This window comes from Aphelocoma coerulescens (genome assembly GCF_041296385.1).
Source record: "Aphelocoma coerulescens isolate FSJ_1873_10779 chromosome Z unlocalized genomic scaffold, UR_Acoe_1.0 ChrZ, whole genome shotgun sequence".
Classification (NCBI taxonomy): domain Eukaryota; kingdom Metazoa; phylum Chordata; class Aves; order Passeriformes; family Corvidae; genus Aphelocoma; species Aphelocoma coerulescens.
The window spans coordinates 32,042,748-32,061,861 of record NW_027184085.1 but is presented as its reverse complement, the minus strand read 5'-3'; the positions used below and the strand labels follow the sequence as shown (position 1 = coordinate 32,061,861).

General features: G+C 39.9%; 1 protein-coding gene across 4 annotated transcripts in view; it reads left to right on the top strand.

Moving 5' to 3' along the window:
* Positions 1-12,955, top strand: part of PSIP1 (PC4 and SRSF1 interacting protein 1) — a 34,529-nt gene extending 21,574 nt beyond the window's left edge. For all 4 annotated transcript variants that reach the window (XM_069000900.1, XM_069000901.1, XM_069000902.1 and 1 more), the window contains exons 12-17: positions 1,532-1,587; positions 2,765-2,835; positions 6,515-6,616; positions 7,295-7,514; positions 10,397-10,508; positions 12,146-12,955. In XM_069000900.1, coding sequence (XP_068857001.1) covers positions 1,532-1,587; positions 2,765-2,835; positions 6,515-6,616; positions 7,295-7,514; positions 10,397-10,508; positions 12,146-12,209 — 625 coding nt within the window. In that variant the 3' untranslated portion in view covers positions 12,210-12,955. The remainder of the gene's footprint in view (positions 1-1,531; positions 1,588-2,764; positions 2,836-6,514; positions 6,617-7,294; positions 7,515-10,396; positions 10,509-12,145) is intronic.
* The last annotated feature ends 6,159 nt before the right edge of the window (positions 12,956-19,114 follow it).

The window sequence follows — 19,114 nt, the reverse complement described above, 5'->3', positions numbered from 1 at the left end:
CATTCACTAACAAAAATCGAGTTTGTTTGGATTTTTTTTCTCATGTTCCAGCACTTTTTTGTCTTCTTCCTGTCACTCCTCTGGAGACCTAACATAAATACTCTACTTACTTGTAGCAAACCTAAGCATTTCCAGTTTCAGAGATAATAAATTACCTTAGCATCTTAGCAACTTCTACAATATCACTATTTAACATACCCTGATTTCATTTGGGGAATCAAACTCTCATGTATTGATTTAGTTATAACAACCAAATTTCTGCTTTTAAATAGCTGTCATATTTTATGCATTGGAGGCTAGATAACGTTTTGTTTCAGTAAGATAAAGGAGAATTAGTTAGTGAAAGTATAATGAATTTAACTATAGTTGATGACTAATACCACAAAACTCAATATTGATAAAAAGTAAACTAGTATAGGCTGATATGGGTTTTGATTATTTTGCTCATCATCATCGTTTCCATTTTCTGGTAGCTACTTCGTTAGTATTTATTTAGTTAAGGTGCTTTGTACACCATTCTGTACATTTACAAAGTTTATCTGTACTGTTGAGATTGTGCTGCCAGTTGAAGCAGATGAGTTTTGTGTACTTTATGAAAGAAACATGGAAGATGGTAAGACATGAAGGCCTGCATGTTTTATGTATGCATATTAGTATGACAGGAAGAAAACTAGTCACAGAACATTTAGTCGTGATACACTGAAATTTTGAAAGGAGGCTTTTAAATCCCTCAGTAAGACAAAACTGAGGAATTGTTAAACAGAAGTTCATTATCTTCGCTGAATAAAGAGCTCAAAAACTCGTCTCAAAGATTTCTGCCTGTCTTCATCCTATAACTGAAATGGAGACAATTTTTTTTGTTTTTCTTGATTCCCAGCTTTATTTTCAGTGATACAATTGGAAAAAGATTCAGGAGGTTTCACTGCCCTTGTAATAAATCTTTTTTTCTTTATTACTACTTCCTTCAAGAACTTTTAAATTTTTACTGATACATTTATGGTCAGTTGTAAGATATGTATACTGCTACAATTAATTATTTGAGATAATAGTCATATAGGAGCTGATTATGATTAATTGATCTCTCCATAAATTCCCTGTGGTAATGGTAAATAATTTTACTCCTTTTGTCATTATAATTATAAAACATTTTTAAGATAAAACTAAATATTAAAAACCATAAAAGTATTTTCTTTCTCCATAAGTTAATTCTATATAAAGCCATTTTACCAGTTAATCTGTGCAACAAAAACCAAAATACAGTTTGGAAATTACTTGTTTTTAAAATCCTTCCTTTTGCAGCTTCTAGAAAAATACGGGTGTGAGTATGGAGGATTTATCAGCTGTATCTTAGCTAATTAATTTTTGTTAGGTTGTTCATCCTTGAAAACCAGGGTTTGGCTCTTTGTGGTTTTTGCATGCTGATGTTTTACTGAGGTAATATATCAAAATATTGAATCTCATCCAAGAGAAAAAAGGGGGGGAAAAAAGCAGGCTTTACAACATTGTAAAAACATTTTAACATTTTTGATAGGCAGAGTAAAGAAGAAGGCAAGAAAGCAGAAGTTAAGAAGATTGAGAAGAAGAGAGGTTAGTTTATAGAATCTAAACAGTACTTTCTGGTAATTTTTTATTTTGAACGGAATTTCTTCCTGGATAAGATAATGTGCTGGTGAGGCTGGCTGTGTGGTCTCAGTCTGAGGTGTTTGATTTGTGATGCTTTTTTCAGATCTGTGGAACAGTGCATTTTTGTCCTCCTATGTTTGTTGTGCAGTGCAGTAGAACAGGTCTTTCCTATTCTGACTTTACTGTCCTTTGGGCTTTTAAACTTCAATCTCTTCAGTTCATGAACATGAGAAAAAAAGCTTTTATTCTTTGATATAAATCCCTTCAGTTATTCCTGTCATTTTTTCCTTTCTATCTTCTCATAACACAGTACTCTGAGGGACCTCTTGAAACTATTTAGATACCACCTCTCACTAAGTAGGAAGCTTAGGTTCAGATTACTATAGTCTTGTCTTCTAACCCATACCTGCAGACTGACCTTCATAGGGATAAGTAATTCCTTTTTCAGTACTCCCATCTTTGAGGGCAATCCAAACCACTGGCTGTAATTTGTAGTATAGTATAGATCCAGTGGCATGGACTCCAACCAACCCAGTGTTTGCAGCAAAGGGGGAATAAAAACTATCCAAACCCATCCAAGATGGGTTTGACTTAAAGGAAACTGCTTGCATTATTGTTCAGAATACATAGCAAATCTAAACAGGCATTCAGTATGTGAATTGGGGAATACCAGGTTTACTCATCTTTCACGCTTCTGAGGCATGTGTACTGGGAACATTTTATTTGGATGGATTTAGACTGTAAATTGTACCATGACCAGTTTACTGAAAACAAACCATCATTATCCAGGTGTCCTGTCATTGAAGGTCTTCCATCTTTGTAACTCTTAATATTTATTAAAACTTCTTGTTAAGCTGGCCTACAATTAGAAGGTGACAGCTGTGTTTTCAAATAGAAAATTCTTTTCAGTTGTTACTCCTGAGGAGAAAACTGTGTGGGTTGCCAATAATGTTCAGCTTTAAAAACTGTACTTTTTTTCTGATTGTAAGCCCTGTGGCATATTTATGTGTGCACCTGCCTGTCGGATGCCTGCCTGTTTTCTTCTGCATTTTGTATGAGGTTCATACTTGTAGAATCATTTCTGCAAAAGCAAACCTAATGTGATTGACAAATATTCATGAGTACTATTTTTGATCTTCAGAAACTTCAGTGGATTCTAGGCTTCAAAGGATACATGCAGAAATAAAGAACTCCCTGAAAATTGATAATCTGGTAAGTATATATTTTTTTAAAACTAATTCATGTGTCAGATTCCAGTAGGAAATACTTGGCATGTGTTCTTGTTTTTAATTAATACTCTGAAAATCAAAGGAATCTTTTCCATATGAAAGACAACTGCTCTTAAATGTGGTTACTGTGGGCAGTGAAAGATGAGCGTCAGCAAATGAAATCTGTTTTGTTTGAAAACACCACCTAATAAATTATTTACCAGAAACATTCAGATAGAATTACGTCAAATAGAACATCTGGTGCCAGATCAGCTTGCTGAGCCATGTGGAAACACCAGGACATTGGGTGCAGTAGTGGCTGACTTCCTGATGCTAGTGAAGTCTACTGACTCCACTCAACTGTCAAGGGAAATCTGCTTGTCAGGGGTTTGGATTTGGAATGTTATTGACAGATGTTTGAGGCTTTTTGGCCTTACGACTGTTTGCTTGCTGCAGCAGATCTTCTCTGTTGGGCACCAGTGATACAGTCAGGGGACACTTGGAAAGTATCAAGCATGACTGTGTGACTCTGAGGGTAATGGTAAAGGTATGGGGACCCAGGTGGTGGTCTCTTTATTGAGGAAAACACTTGAAAAGGTAGGGATAGGTGTGCTAGGATGTGGCAGGATCAACCCAAAAGTAGTGCTGCCAAGGGGCTGGCCAGCCTAGTTAAAGAGCATCAAACTGGGAATGGTAGCAGAGGAGGAAATGGTGGAGCAGGAGAGCAATGAGATGTAAACAGACATCAGCAGGGTGATGTAAACTGACTTTGTAATCAACAGAACTCCTTTGCAGAACAGCACTGAAGTGGCATGACCAAAAGCATCAGCACATTGAATGAGAAACTGCTGGCAGCCCAGTATAATGAGGAAAACTCTCATAACCTTTCTGGAACGTCAGCACACCTGTGTTTCTCTTAGGGATGGCTTTACACTAATACATATAGTGTGAGGAGCAACTTTGGGGAACTGGACATCTGTCTGCAGTTGCAGGGCTGTGGTTTCACTGGTATCAGAAATTTGGTGAGAAGTGAGGTGAGCCTTGCCTTGCCTGTTTACTGGCTCTGTAGGAAAGATGGGTACTGGGAAGACAAGATGAAGGATAACTTTATGTGAGAGACCAGTTGAAATGTGTGGAGCTTTGCACTGGGACAGCTGATAAGCTAGCTGGGAGCTTATGGGTTAGGATTAGTGGGCTAACCAAAATGAATGACATCCTGAGAATGTCTACTGCAGATCACCTGATCAGGGAGAATTAAAGAATGAAGTCATTTTAAGACAATTGGGAGACACCTCTGGTTCTAACTGGAAGCTTAAAATGTCCTGGTCTCTGCTGAAGGGACATGAGGATTACACAGCAATGCGGGAAGCTTCTGGAGTGTGATAATTGCCTAACACAGGTGATGAAGGAGCTGATAAGGCAGGACACCCTGTTAGACCTGATTCCTCTAGAAAGCAAAGATCTGGTCAGGGGCAACCTTGGCTGCAGTGATGGTGATAGTAGAGTTCAGGGAGAAGGAAGCAGGGTGAAAAGGATCACAGCCCTGGACTCAGGAGAGCAGACTTCAACATCTGCAGGGATGTGCTTGGGAGAATCTCTTGGGAGACTGTGCTGGAGGGAAGACAGGACAAGGAGATCTGGCTCACTTATAGGGATTACCTCCTTCTCAAGATTGATTCATCTTAGAAGTCTAGGAAAATGTGGGCGTGCTGCTGAATGGGATAGGCGCTCTGGTAAAAAAGGAGATGGCTAAGGTAACCAGTGTCATCTTGACCTCAGTTTGCTTGTACAATTCTCTTCAGGAATCCTAGTCCCTGAAAGCATGGGAAGATTGAAACAAGAAAACCTTGATGCTCAGAGGACAAAGATCAAATATAGAGAACATTTAGACAGAGACCTGATACAGAATAAACAGAACAGTGCTAGGGGAGCTGGATGATGTCATTGTCCATCCATTCCATTTTGGTTTTGAAAAGTCACGGTGATGAGGGGTGGGTTCCTGAGGACTGGAAGAAAGCAAATGTCACCCTCATCATGTAGAAGGAGGATCTAGGTTACTGCAGGCCAGTCAGTCTCACACCAATCCCTTGAAATGTGACAGAACAAATCCTCCAGGAAATTGTTTCCAATGGTATGAAGTACAGTAGGAGCTCTGAGAGTTGTCAGCATGGGTTAATGAAGATGAAATCATGCTTGACTAAAATTATGTTTTTCCATGAGATGAACAGCTTGGTGGATAAAGGAGTGGATGTTGTTTATATTAAGATTAAAAAGGTTTTTGACACTGTCAGGACAGCTTCAAAGACAAACTGATGACATCTGGACTCAAAAAGTGGATAGAAGGGTGGACTGAAAACTGGCTGAACAACAGGGCACAAAAAACTAATGGCGACAGAGTCCAGCTACAGGCCAGTCACTGGTAGTCAATACTATTAAAACATTTCATTAATGATGATACAAACCACACCTATAGCAAGTTTGCACATGATACAAAACAAAATCAAAGGTTTGATGGTAGTGTTGACATCGAGAGAGACTTGAACAGGCTGGAGAAATGGGCTAACAGGAACTTCATCAACTTCAGTTCCAGTTCTGCACCTATGGAGCAATAACGTCAAGCCTCCAGCATGGGCTGGGGACTGAGTGGCTGAAAAGCAGCCTGTCAGAAAATGACCTGGGGAAATTGGTGGACACCAAGCTTAGCATGAGCCACCAATATGCTTTAGCTGTTGGCTGAAGTGGCCAACAGCTTTCTGGGCTGCATTAGAGAGAGAGTTGCCAGAACATGGAAGGAATGTGGTGGTTGCCCTCTACTTGGTGCTGATGGGACACTGGACTGTATTTTGGGCTCCCTAGAATAACAGATATGGACCTACTGTAGGGTGCCAAATAAAGAGCCACAAAGATGGATTAAGGGCTTGGAGCACGTGTTGAAAAAGGGGAGGCCAAGAGAGCAGGGAGTGTTCAGTCTGGAGAAAATATGAAGATAAGAAAATAAGTGTGAGTGAAGAAGTATGGCAGTGTGAGGAGCAGCAAGCTGTTCCAGCTAGGGAAGCAGTTTTTCTGGGTATTGGAAGCAAGGTTCTGGTAGCGAGGGTGGGGGACTGCCTTGTGCTAGACATAATTATTAGTTCCAGCCTGCTGCAGCAGATGAACCACTGCAGGGCATGGCTGAGCCCCTCAGCCAGGATGGTGGTGCATCAGAGAAAATTTACTTAAAAAGAGGGCAAAGCACAGTGGGGGCGTGGGGAATCTACAAGGACAGTTCTCTATATTAACTATAGTCCACTTAAGATGCTTTGCTGCCTTCTCAGTGGTTGATCACTTGTGAGAAATTGTGCATGGTAAGCCTGACTATGGTGAACAGCTTCAAGCATAGAAGTACTAGAATCATAAAAGCAGAATAAAACTTGAGTTGGTATGTTGAAAGCATAAAATTCTTGTTAAAAGTTACAAGTTAGTCAAATATCATCTGCCTTTTATGGAAGTAGCTTAGAGACAACTGGTGTTTAAATTTTTGTAGGCAAGTTTGACTACATAAATTGTTCTAAAATTAAGTACATAGCCAAATGAAGGATATTATAGGAAGGTGTCACTGAACACAGAAGTTAGATTAGTATGGCTAATTAAACATTACTAACATGTAAGTTAAGTCTTAAGACTAATTTCTTGTTTATATACAGGATGTGAACAGGTGTATTGAGGCTCTTGATGAGCTAGCATCCCTTCAAGTCACAATGCAACAAGCTCAGAAACATACAGAGATGATTTTAACTCTCAAGAAGGTGAGATTTTCAATGTTAGTTAAATTATGTTAAATTTGTTCAGCTTTATTTACTACTGGAGTACTCTGTCCAGTCTGGATCCCTACAGATCAAGAATTATGCAGATGGACTGGAAAAGACCCAGAGGAGGGCCATCAAGAAGATCAAAGGGCTGGAGAATCTGCCCTATAAGCAAAGACTAAAGGGTTTAGTTCCTTTCTCCCTGGGAGAGTCATCACAGTATTCCAGCAGTTTAAAGGGCTGCTGCAAAGAGGGAGTGGAGGCTTTGTCTTCATCAGGAGACGCACGGGGAAGATGAGGGGCAATGGGTACAAGTTGCACTCGGAAAGGTTTTATTTTGATACTAAAATCTATTCTTTTTTTACAGTAAGAACAATTGTTTTACTGTAACAGCCTCCTCAGGGATGTGGTGGAGTTCACATTGCTAGAGGTTTTTGAGATGTGATTGGATCATGAGTGCTTGATAATGTGACCCAGGCTCCCTTTCCCATGAAGGCTAGGACTGGGAGATCTTTTGAGGGCCCTCCCAACCTGGCAACTCTTTGTTTCTGTGACATTTCAAGTGCAAAAGTCTGTGATCTCACTGTAGGTTAAATGAAGAATTGAATCTAGCACATAATAAAATTACACAGATACTTAAGGACCAAAGTGGAGCTTGTTTTATTACTTTGATTTCAGATACGGAAATTTAAAATTAGCCAAGTTATCATGGAGAAATCTACAATGTTATATAACAAGTTCAAGACCATGTTTCTCGTTGGGGAAGGAGATTCTGTTCTTTCCCAAGTACTAAATAAATCACTTGCTGAGCAAAAGCAGCATGAAGAAGCTAATAAAACCAAAGAGCAGGGGAAGAAAGGAGCAAACAAAAAAATGGAAAAGGAAAAAGACCAAACAGGTAAGTCAACTGTGGCTTTACTTTCTTGTCACATAAAAGACATTGTCTCTGTTAATTTCTGAGCCAGCTTCAAAACATCCTTGATGTAGGAGTTTTGCCAATCTATAAAAACGTTTTCATATCTGAAGTTGACAAGGACAGTACTGCTATGACTAAGTTTCTAATTCGATGTACCATTTACTGGCTGTTTATCTAAATTGGCTAAAGGAAAGGACTTTTGCAAAAATTAAGTTTTGCAAATTTTACTTCTGTATGTTATCTAACTTGATAATATTATGGAATTTCAAAAAAACCATAAACATTAAATGTGAGGAAAAACGACATACTACAATTGTTGCACTTTGACCTGAGTCAGCAGCCAAGCCCCTCACAGCTGCTCGCTCAGTCCTCCACTAGCAGGATCAGGGAGAGAATCAGAAGTGTAAAAGGAAGAAAACTGCAGGGGTTGAGATAAAGACAGTTTAATGGGGAAAGCAAAAGCCGTGCACTTACAAGCAAACCAAGGAATAAATCAGTGCTTCCGATGGGCACGCAGGTATTTGTTCAGCCATCCCCAGGACAGTAGGGCCCCCTCACATGAAACAGGAAGACAAATGCCATCACTCAAATATATTCCCCCATCCTTCTTCCCCCTACTTTACATACTGAGCATGATGCCATATGGTATGGAATATCCCTATGGTCAGCTTGGGTCACCTGTCCTGGCTGTGGCCCCTCCCAACCTCCCATGCACACCCAACTTCCTCCCCAGACCAGAATACAAAAAGCAGAAAAGGCCTTGGCTGTCTGTAAGCCCTGCTCCGCAATAACAAAAAGAGCTCTGTATTATCAGCCCTGTCTTCAGCACAAATCCAAAACACAGCCCCACACTCAAACCACCACGAAGAAAATGAACTCCACCCCAGCCAAAACCAACATAATCTTCTATTCCTCCAGTAACTTTTTTGTACCTAGGCTTCTATCACTGGGGGAGAAGTTGAAACTGCTTTGTTTCCTTCATTAACCTCTTCCTGTATCATGCATGCTCTACCATGCGTAGCAGCAACTTTTAACCGCTTCTGTGTTGCTTCCCTGATGCAACTTTAGTAATGCAGCCTAACAGTAAAGAAATAATCATTTATAGCAAAAGAATGTATTTATACTCTTAACCATACCATTTTACATCAATCATGAGCACTTGTACAGCTGACTATCAAAAGCTTTCCAGAGTAAGCAGGCTCAATAATAGTACTTAAATAGATACTCACATTTTTAAATAGAGGAACAAAATTAGACACACTGGAAAGCTATGTTGCAAATGAATTTAAATCCTTGCAAATGTAGGAGTTCTACCATCTATTTAAATTATTTAGATCCTTGATCTCCACAAGCACCTCACAGAAACTCCATTTACTTTGAAATTGAATTCTGGGAGCAGAACTGGGTTTTTTTTCAGAAAATGATTTAAAAGTTACACCACCCAGATCTAGACTAAACAAATTACTGTAACTGAGGTGCCAAGGATTCAAAACAACTATAGTAAAAATGTCTCTATACTTGTAATTGCTAAGAAAGCCAGGATGATGTTAAAATCGTAACCATTTTCTGGTGAGAGCATATATGGTGAAGTAGAGGTTCTATCAGATCTTTCCCCAAACCAGTGATCAGCACAACTAATACTTTAACAAAGAAGCTACGCTGAGACTTCCTGGGCGTAGTTTGGCTTAGTGAAGCCACTCCAGATAAGGCTAACACAACTACAGCAGAACACAGTGAAATACCATATTGTTGCCCAGTCACATGGAAAATGGGAAGAAGTTCTATCAGAGTAGGGGGATATTTTATGAAGTCATTTTTTCTTTGTTTGCTGTAAAAAGAAATTTTGATCTTTACATGCATTCTTTTGCCTTTTTAAAAACAACTCCTGAACTCTGACTATTTTTACAAACCAGAATAATGCTGTAGTTGATGGTACTTGATGTACAGCATCAGATGATCTACTTTGTAACAAGGGAATATAGCATTTATTATTTTATCTAATTCCTCCTGTGGCCTTTGAGTTCAGAACTGATTCTGAGCAAGTATAAACAGATAAAGTACTAGAATGTCATCTTTAAATGATCAAGTCTGCTTTTTTACTATGCCTTAGCCTGTAAAAATTTAGATGAGTAACATCTTGTATATTTTTCTTACTGTAGCTCAATAGTTTAATAGAGGAGTTCTCTTATAAATTTGCAACAGTGACATTCCTCAACAATTAATGCAAAATTCACTGGCTCATAATACCACAGGAAGACATGTAGTCATCATAGAAATTTTAAAAGATGTTAAATATTTCTGCATTGAGTTCACTAAATACGCCTTTTAGCTAGTGTTGTTTCCCAGCTTGAAGAATCCATGCTATCACTAAACACTTCTACTCTATTTATATCACTTGTATTTTCATTATACATAATTTTTTGGAGTTGAGAGTAAATGAGATGTGATGTGAACTATTAATTTCTACAGTTAAAGTAACAAGAATTCCCCAAAGTTATCTGATGTGTTAGAGTGGTAAACAGAATTTACTGCTGAAGTATAGTCTCTCAGTGCTGAGAGTACAAGCAAGCATTAGGCCTATGATCTGTAGCCTAGCAAACACAGGAAGAACTTGAAATTGCATAAAAAATACATACTGTTCAATTCCCATTGCTAAAACTGGGATGAGGCACATTGCATGGAATTTTCAGAAGCTGAAGCCATATCCATTAGTGTCTTTTGTATTGTTTCAGCTGTCTGGGTATCAAGATGAGGGGAAGACACTTAAAATATTTTATTTGATTAAGGTAAAGAAATTATATGGGGCTATTATAATACAGTTTTATTGCCTGCAAGTACCACTTTTCTGCTTTTTCATTTTAAAGGTTCAAAGATGCTGAATGGAGGTTCTGAAGCCCAGGACACCAACCAGTCACAACACAATGGAGAAAATGCTGAAGAAAAGAAAGATAGGCATGAAGCTGGCAGTAAGAAAAAGTGAGTTAATAACCTTACTGAGCTGAGGATCTGTTCTACTATAGCTTAATCATGTAAAATAGAACAGCAGTAGATTGAAGTTACTTAACCATGGTGAGGTACTCTTCACAGAATTTTCTCTCAACGTGAGAGAACAACAGTGTGCAAATCTTCCGTTTAAGATTTAAATGAATTTTTAAAAGTTGTTTTGCTTGCTGCTGTGTGGAGACTTGAAAAAAACATTAAAGGATGTCCTGCTATTGGTGAGAATCAGTGTGTGGTGGAACAGGGCAAAGCAAAAGCTTTTTCTTGTGTTTTAGGCTATTAAGTTGGAAGCAAAGGAAGCCTGAACCAAGTCTTGGAGAAACTAATGGGATTTATTAATTTTTTGTGATTCATGTATTGCCATCAATAGACAAGCCACTTTAAATAATGTTTTACAGTTTGGCTACAGACTCACTCAAATGCAAGTAAACTGCAGGTTAGGACTTAGACCTGTGCAAGTCCAGAAGTCTTAATGCTCTATAGAGGTAGATGCACTACCATTTTAAACAGGAAGCCATAAGCATGCTTGAATTTGTCTGGCATTAAGTATTTAAACCTTGGTTTCACTGCAAAATATGTTTTATAAACAGAAACAAGCAGTGAATCTCTCTGGAAGAGAAACACAGAATAGAATTTAGTAACACATGAGGAAAAGGCCCAGAATTATCCTAGAGTTTTAATTGCTTTGTTGAAGTACATTTTGTTTTCTCCAAGCACTTTGCACCTTGCACTCGGGGATTCTTTTTGTTCAGCAGTTATGTGTTGGAGCAAGCTCCTTTCATCATGATCTTCATGCACATCAGGAGAAGCTGCCGCTGCCTGTCATTCTTTTGGCCATCTGCCAAGTTAAAACTATAAAAAAGAGTGGAATGTTGTTTACAGTAAGATAACTCAAACACAACAAAAAAACCCCCAACCTTTAAGATGGAAATTTATCTGATACGTGCTGTGAGACAGCCTCAGAAGTACTGAAGTGGGTTTGGGAGTTTTCAACTAGTTACACCAAATACTCATTTGGTCTGAACAAGCAGCATGCTACAGGAACATAGTGGAGTCACAAGTGTAGGTTCTCATACAGGTTATACATTCTAGCCCTCTGCTTAAATAAGTTAAATAAGGATTTATATCAAGCGTATGTGTGGTGTTTCCTGTGACACTCCAGAAATCTTTGATAAAGAAACAAACCCACTTTTCAAAAAAAATACTTTGTGGCTACCTGGACACAGGGTCTGTGAAGTTATTGTTGGCTAATACCAGCTACAAACCAGATTTTGAAATTAACCCCTTGCAAATATAGTGCATGTTGAGAAATGCATCCACATATCTGAATTCACGCTCCAGACTCTCCAGCATACAAACTTCCTTTCATTCAGTATTTTTCGTACATCTTTATTTGCAACATTTGGTTTCTTAGAAGTGAGAAACAAGTAAACAAATAATGTCCAAAACAACCTGTGTGGTTGACTCTAAGCAAAGAGCTGGTAAACTTCTTAAATGAATGTACTCCTGAGTGTGCATCAGCATCGCTTGCTCTAGACTGTACAGTCACCTGGAATAAGTCTTGCTTGCTGCATTTGTATATGGTCAATAACATTGCTTTATTTTGTTTCTAGGACATGTGGTGAAGAGAGAGAGCTTGAAAAGCCAGCAGATGATTCTGCCTTTGAAAACAAATGACATCACTGGAATTTTGTTGTTTGTGGTGTTTTTTTTAATTACAAATTAAAGAGGATTGTTAAGTTTTGCATTTGAAATCTATAGACTGCTGAAATTCTAAATAATTTTATAAGCATAGTATTTTGAAGTTAAATTTTGTGGAATAAAAGCCCCTTTAATCTTGGTTTAAAAGTATTTAAACACTTTTGCCAATAGTTATATCCAGTATTAACAGGTAACACATTTCAAAAGATGAAAATCCCAGCTAGAAAATGCTTACATGTTACAGGATTTAGAGTTGTAGTATATTTTTAACTTACTACTGTATGTTTGTCTAGTTAATAGCAGGAAAAAGTGTAAATACTTTTAACTCTCCAGTTGCTTCATTTGTATAAAACCTCCTGTCTTCCTATGATACTGACCTCTGTTTGTGCAGTTTTCAACTCTTGTTGGGGATGTCTTTTCACTGTGTTTCGTAGGAGTTGAAAGCAGCATTTTTATAGCTGTTACAATGTTAATGGATGAGTATACTTCATTGTTTGGTTTTTTAAAAATAAGTTTAGTTCTGTTCTTGCAAAACGCGTTGTGCCAATTTACTGCAATGTGATTTTATGGTTTGCTTTTGGTATAGTACGTATACTGAAAAGTGTGGTGTTCTCACAGAACCTGTTCATGCAGAATGGTTGGAAAACACTGTCTTAAACAATTTATGGAATTAAAGAATTTTAAACTGATAAAAAGATCCTTGTATAGACAGAAAAACATGAGTCTGGTTTTAGTACTGTTTTGATTTTACTGCTTTGGCATTAACTTGGGGACCTCTAACTAGAATTTTAGCAGAAACACTGGTAAAGTGTTTTAATTCCTGGAGGCATGAAAGGGAATAGAACAGGTACAAAGGTCTCTGAAGAGTGTTTCTTGAAACACAGACTTTGCCTGATACTAGGACAACTGGTATGTGGTATTTTGACAGAGGACAGCCAGGTTATAAATTAGAGTTTAAAAATCCTGAGACTACACATAGAACATGCTGAGTTGAAAGGGATCCACAAGGATTATCAAAGTCCCAACTCCTGGCCCTGCACAGGACACCCTAATAATCACACCATGTGCCTGAGAGCACTTCTTGAACGCTGTTAGGCTTGGTGCTGTGACCAGTTAACCTGGGGAGCCTGTTCAGTGCCCAACCACCCTCTGGGGGAAGAACATTTTCCTAATATCCAACCTCAGCCTTCCCTGACACATCAGTGCCTGCCCCTCCTCTTCACCTCACAAGGAAGTTGTAACTGCAGTGAGGTCTCCCCTCAGCTTCCTCTTCTCCAGGCTGAACAAACCAAGGGACCTCAGCCACTCCTCCTACGGCTTCCCCTCAAGGCCCTTCATCATCCTCACTGGCCTCCTTTGGACACTCTCTAACAGTTTAATGTCTTTCTCATATTGCAGTGCTCAAACTGCCCCAGCACTCACGGTGAGGCCGCCCCAGTGCAGAGCAGAGTGGGACAATCCCCTCCCTTGCCAGGCTGGTGATGCTGTGCCTGATTCCCCCCAGGACAGGGCTGGCTCTCCTGGCTGCCAGGGCACTGCTGACTCATGTTCAACTTGCCACTGACCAGGACCCCCAGGTCCCTTTCCACGGCACTGCTCTCCAGAACTTATTTCCCAGTGTGTCCATACATCCAGGGTTGCCCCATCCCTGTTGCTTCTCAAAATCTGGCACTTTCCTTTGTTGAATTTCATATGGTTGGTGATTGCCCAGCCTTCCCACTTTATGAAGGTCTCTCTGCAGGCCCTCCCTGCCCTTGAGGGAGTCAACAGCTCCTCCCAATTTAATACCATCAGCAAACTTAGTATTCCTTCCAGTCCTGCATCCAAATAATTTTTGAAGATGTTGAAGAGCACAGGGCTGAGGATGGAGCCCTGTGGAGCCCCACTAGTGACAGGGCCCCAGTCTGATGTCACCCCATTCACTGTAACCCCTGGTGCCCGACCTGTGAGCCAGCTGCTCACCCATTTCACAAGGAATTTATTGCCTTGTGCACAGGACATTTTCTTCCAGGAGGATACTGTGAAAGACAGCATTGGAAGCTTTACTGAAATCAAAAAGATTACATCTTCTGGCTCCCCTTGATTAACTAAGTTGGTTACCTTGTGATAAAAGGAAGTTTGACAAGCAGGACTTTCCCCTTATGAAGGTTCTGACCGAAACCTGCATTGTCCTTCAGGTGTTTTCAAGAACTCATCAGAATAGTCTTCTCCATAATTTTACCAGTCACTGAAGTGAGATTGTCAGGTCTGTAGTTTTCAGGGTCATCCTTCTTGCCCTTCTTGAAAACTGGGACAATGTTAACCAGATTGCAGTTGACTGGGACCTCTCCAAATTCCCAAAACCATTCCAAAATCATTGAGACTTTGCAGTGACATCAGACAGCTCTTTGGAGTACTTTTGGATGAATCCCATCAAGCCCCATGGATTTAAAGGGATCCAGCTAGAACAGCAGATCCCACACAAGTTCAGGGTCCACTGGGAGTTGATCAGTCTCACAGTCCTCCAGCTCAGGGCACTGGAACCCCCACTGCCCCCAGTCCATGTTGAAGAGAGGCAAAGAAAACATTAACATCTCAGCCTTGTCTATGTCCCTGTTTGTGAGGTGACCATCCTCATCCTGTAGGTGAGGGCCAATGTTGTTTTTGCACTGCCTTCTGCTACGGATATATTAAAAAAACCTGCTCTCTTTTTATTGTGCCCACAGTTCTGGAGATCATCAACCCTAGTTGAGCTTTAACCACATTAATGTTCTCCCAACAGTGGGGAGCACCATCTCTGTATTCCTCCCATGTCGCCTGTCCTTGCTTCACCAGGCGTACACCTTCTTGGTCTGCCTAGACTCAAAAAGAATGTTCCTGTTCAGCCAACCTGGCCTTCTGCTTCACCTGGTTGGCTTCTGACATTTTGAGGTTGCCCGCTCCTGTGTTTGAATAGCTTTCAGATCTTGAAGACAATACCTGAAGTTAAATCTGCAAGTTCAGTCACCATGGCAGCTCCAGTATAAAACTGTCTGGCAGATGGCCACAATGGTTGGGCTCCACAACCTGTGGCTTCTGGCAATCTAACACTTCACAACAGACTGATGTTAAGGGGAATGACTGACATGGCTGTACAGCTCGACCATCAGACAAGCAGCGTTCTCATTTAGCTTACAAATAGAGGTTAGTTACTATATATTGGATTTTGTGGATTTCCACATTCCAGGTAGTAATGAGATGTACTTTACTGAAACCTCAAGAAACTCCCACTTCTACCCTTGAAAGTATTTTGGTAAAGGTGGTACTGGAAATCTTCATATAAAGCATTTCTCAATTTTGACCATCCCCTTTTATCAAACCTTATACCAAAATTAAAAAAAAAAAAGTAAAAAAAGGGTACTGTATATTTGACAAGGATGCTGTACTGCCAAATCCCCTAGTTTTCACACAAGTATTGATAAGCTAACACATCTGTCACAACTGTTTCAGAGATAATGGGTCAACATGCCACTGCTTCACAGAGTTAATTGAGATTGGATGCACTAATGAAGCTCCTGATTGTGTGATGCAATCACTCTGCCCATGCAGCTGCTTGGGCTTTTGCTGCCTAAATTTACTGCCCATTAACAAACCAGAAATAACCTAAATTCACAAAATATGACATGACTGTAGAAAGGGTCATCTGTGTGCCCCTGAGCTGTGTCTCTTAAAAGATACAAACATTAGAGCTTATACTGACTGGGCAGTCACTTAAAGTCTCACAAGGAATAAGGCTGATTCTTTCTGAAGAAAGAAACACAGCTATGCACAAAATATAAAGCAGAGTTAGCTTTGACAACAGTATGCCTACTTCAAGAATGGAGCTTACTACAGCTTAAAATATTGGGCAGCCCTGTTGAGTTGCTCATCATTCAAATACATAGGGGACTCTTGTGGTAATGTTACAAGTGCCTGGTTAGCACTGGGAAGTAACACTGTCTATATGTATCAGGTTTTGCTTTGGAACTTCATACCAACAGTAATACTAGAGGGACTTCTCCTCTTCCTCAGTACAAGAAACAGGATTTTGTATCACCTTGTCAGCAAGGCAAAAACTTTCATTAGGGGGAGAATCTCCAAGACATTAATGAATTTTTTTCTCATTTTTTGTCATGAAGTAATAGACCTGCTTGGATGTTTTCATCACCAAAACACAGCATTTAATAAGTTGCTAAAAAACAAATATCCAGCTGGTGTCATAGAGAATTAGCTACAAATGGTCACTGGATGCAATGCTGGATTTCACTGAGAGGAGTCATTTTGAAAGACTTATCAAATCAAGACCAGACCCAGTTGTCCTGTGACAGCTTCTGGGATCTTTAAAAACTATGACAGTGTAACCTTTTTGTTCCATTTGTCTTTTAAGATGAATCACTGAATGAAATAGGACCAGGTCGCACAAACAGCAAGCTTCTAATATGATTCTTCTCTGTTTTGTAGTTAAGCACTGAATGCTCTCAACTCCCACATCCAGACTGTGGCCAGCTTCTCTCTGCCTTATTGGAAGTATGGAACTGGCCTACTAAAATTTCTTAATCTGCAGAGACACCAATTTTGAAATATATCTGACCTTAACTTTTAATTAAGAAGATAAATGGGTTATGTGAGAGACAGCATATTTGAGTAAAATTAATTTAATGAAAGAGTAAACTCACATTTTGCCACTTCCTCCTCCCTACAGCTGAAGTAAGAAAAAATAATGCCCCCACAAAAAACCTACTGATTGCTGCTTTAGAACTCATGCTAGTTCTCTATGTGATCCCTGATCCAATACTGAAGAAGACTGGGAAGCCTGTATGTTTATGGGAGACAGCTGAAAGAGGAAGAGATGGGGGAAAGATGAGGAATAGCAACTTGTGAGGCAAATGCTGAAGTTGCAACCAGAGCTGTATTGTAGAGGACCTTTAAAGCAACTGCTGCAGCACCACAAAACAGCCCTGCCCCAGCAGTTGGACTTGTCACAGTTGTGGTGGGCAGGGCACTCCCATTTCTGCAGATTCCTGAAGGGTAAGAGAACTAACACCACCTGCTTTTACAAGTGGTTGGTTCACTAAAATACACAGACCAACAGCCGGCTGGTATACAAGACAGGAAAAAAAACCCCACTTTTTTTGTTGTTCCTGAAAAAAGCACAGATTTATATTCACATGACTTAATACACCACCAGAAAGCAGTAAGATATGTAAGTGATCAATGGAGTCCCACAAGTGCTTCTGATACATTTGTTTCAAGACATCTAAGATAATCAAGTAAGCACTGGCAGAATCTGCAGCTATTGGACCTGAGTAAGATTGTCACTTTTCTGTATGTAGACTGTCAGAGTAGGCTGTCTTTCACCAACCAGAACTAGCTGAAGTTTTCAAAAGAAAAGCAGTTAGAGCTAATGTTCCTAAACAACAAAGATCTCCACTAAAATCTTAATTCCAGAAGACTTTAAAAAAAAGTATATCCGGTCTTGACAAGAGTTTCAGTTTAACAGACTAGGAACTACATATTTGTCACATTTTAATTTAAAAAAATCATTACTTAAAATAACAGAATGATGCTAAAAAAAGGTGCACAATGAACACTGTAAACAGTTGACAAAATTGTTTAAAAGGCAGGCTACAATTCAGTAATGATGAAATGTAGTTTCCTCTTCACAGAATCGGTCCTCAGAGTCAGAAACCAAGGACACCAGAAGCCTTCAGATGCAAGCTCTCATTTGTAGGAAAGACCTAAGAGTTTAACCAACATTCTGAGCTTCTCTCTAAGAAAGCATTCTCCTCCCTACAAATCCAGTGCCACCCACCCTTGTTCAAAGATGGCAACCGCCTTAGTTTTCAAGGTAAGATATCCATAGACCATGTTTTCATCGTCAGATGTTTACAGAGCCTTGGATGCACAGAGCTTCTCAAAATCATGGTTTCTTTTGCCAGGTATTCTCAAACATCCGCATTTTACAGTCCATAGCATCCAAACTACTGTAATGTTGTAAAAGTGTATTCTATTTTTCCATGCCAACTTATTTGTAAAATCATTCTTACTTACTCAGAAAAACACATCAGGAAGACTTCAAGTGCAAAGGGCTCCTTCCACCCCACAGGAAACGATTACATGCCTAACCCAAAACCCAGGAGTATGCTCAAAACTCAAGCTGTCCAGTGATTTTAACAGCCAGAGCAACAGATTCAACAATGTGGTTTCTTACAGTGGGGATTACTGTAACACTCATATATCAAACCAGGAGTCCCGTGGAAAAGAAATATATATATATATGGACGGATTCTTGGTAGATGTTTCAGAGAGATGTTTATTTCTCCAGCCGCATGGCCGGGCTCTGCCGAGGAACTCTCACAGTCATGGACCCGAGGGTCCTTGCCCCTGCAGGGGAACACAAACCAACCCATGGGGAACGAGGCTGAGCAGGGGCAGGGAAACCCCGTGCCTCCCCTCAGGGCCCCTCTCCCAGGGCTACATGGCAGGGGGGGAGGGACCCAACATTTTACCTGTTTATTTTTAACAAAAGAGATGTAAAACTTAACATTGAAAATAACAAAGACAGTTTCAAAACAAAAGAAGCCACCCTCCTGAGTCTTTGAATGTCCAAGCAGATTCTCTGGAACATCTTAAGGCTGACAGACAGGAGACAGAACTCTCTGGGCATGCTTTGTGGGGAAACTGATGCAGGAGTGTTTAATTTCTTCTGTCCCCATTTTCATCCCCCCCTCTGCATCAGAGACGAGTTGTAGGGAAAGGGAATTGTATAGGGAAGCCATGGGGTGAAAAACGGATTAGGAATGAACTGGGGATGGGGTAAACTTAGGAAAGGATTCATGTTGGGTATAGGGTAAAAGGGGAAAGTAGGTTGTGGGTAGGGAAGT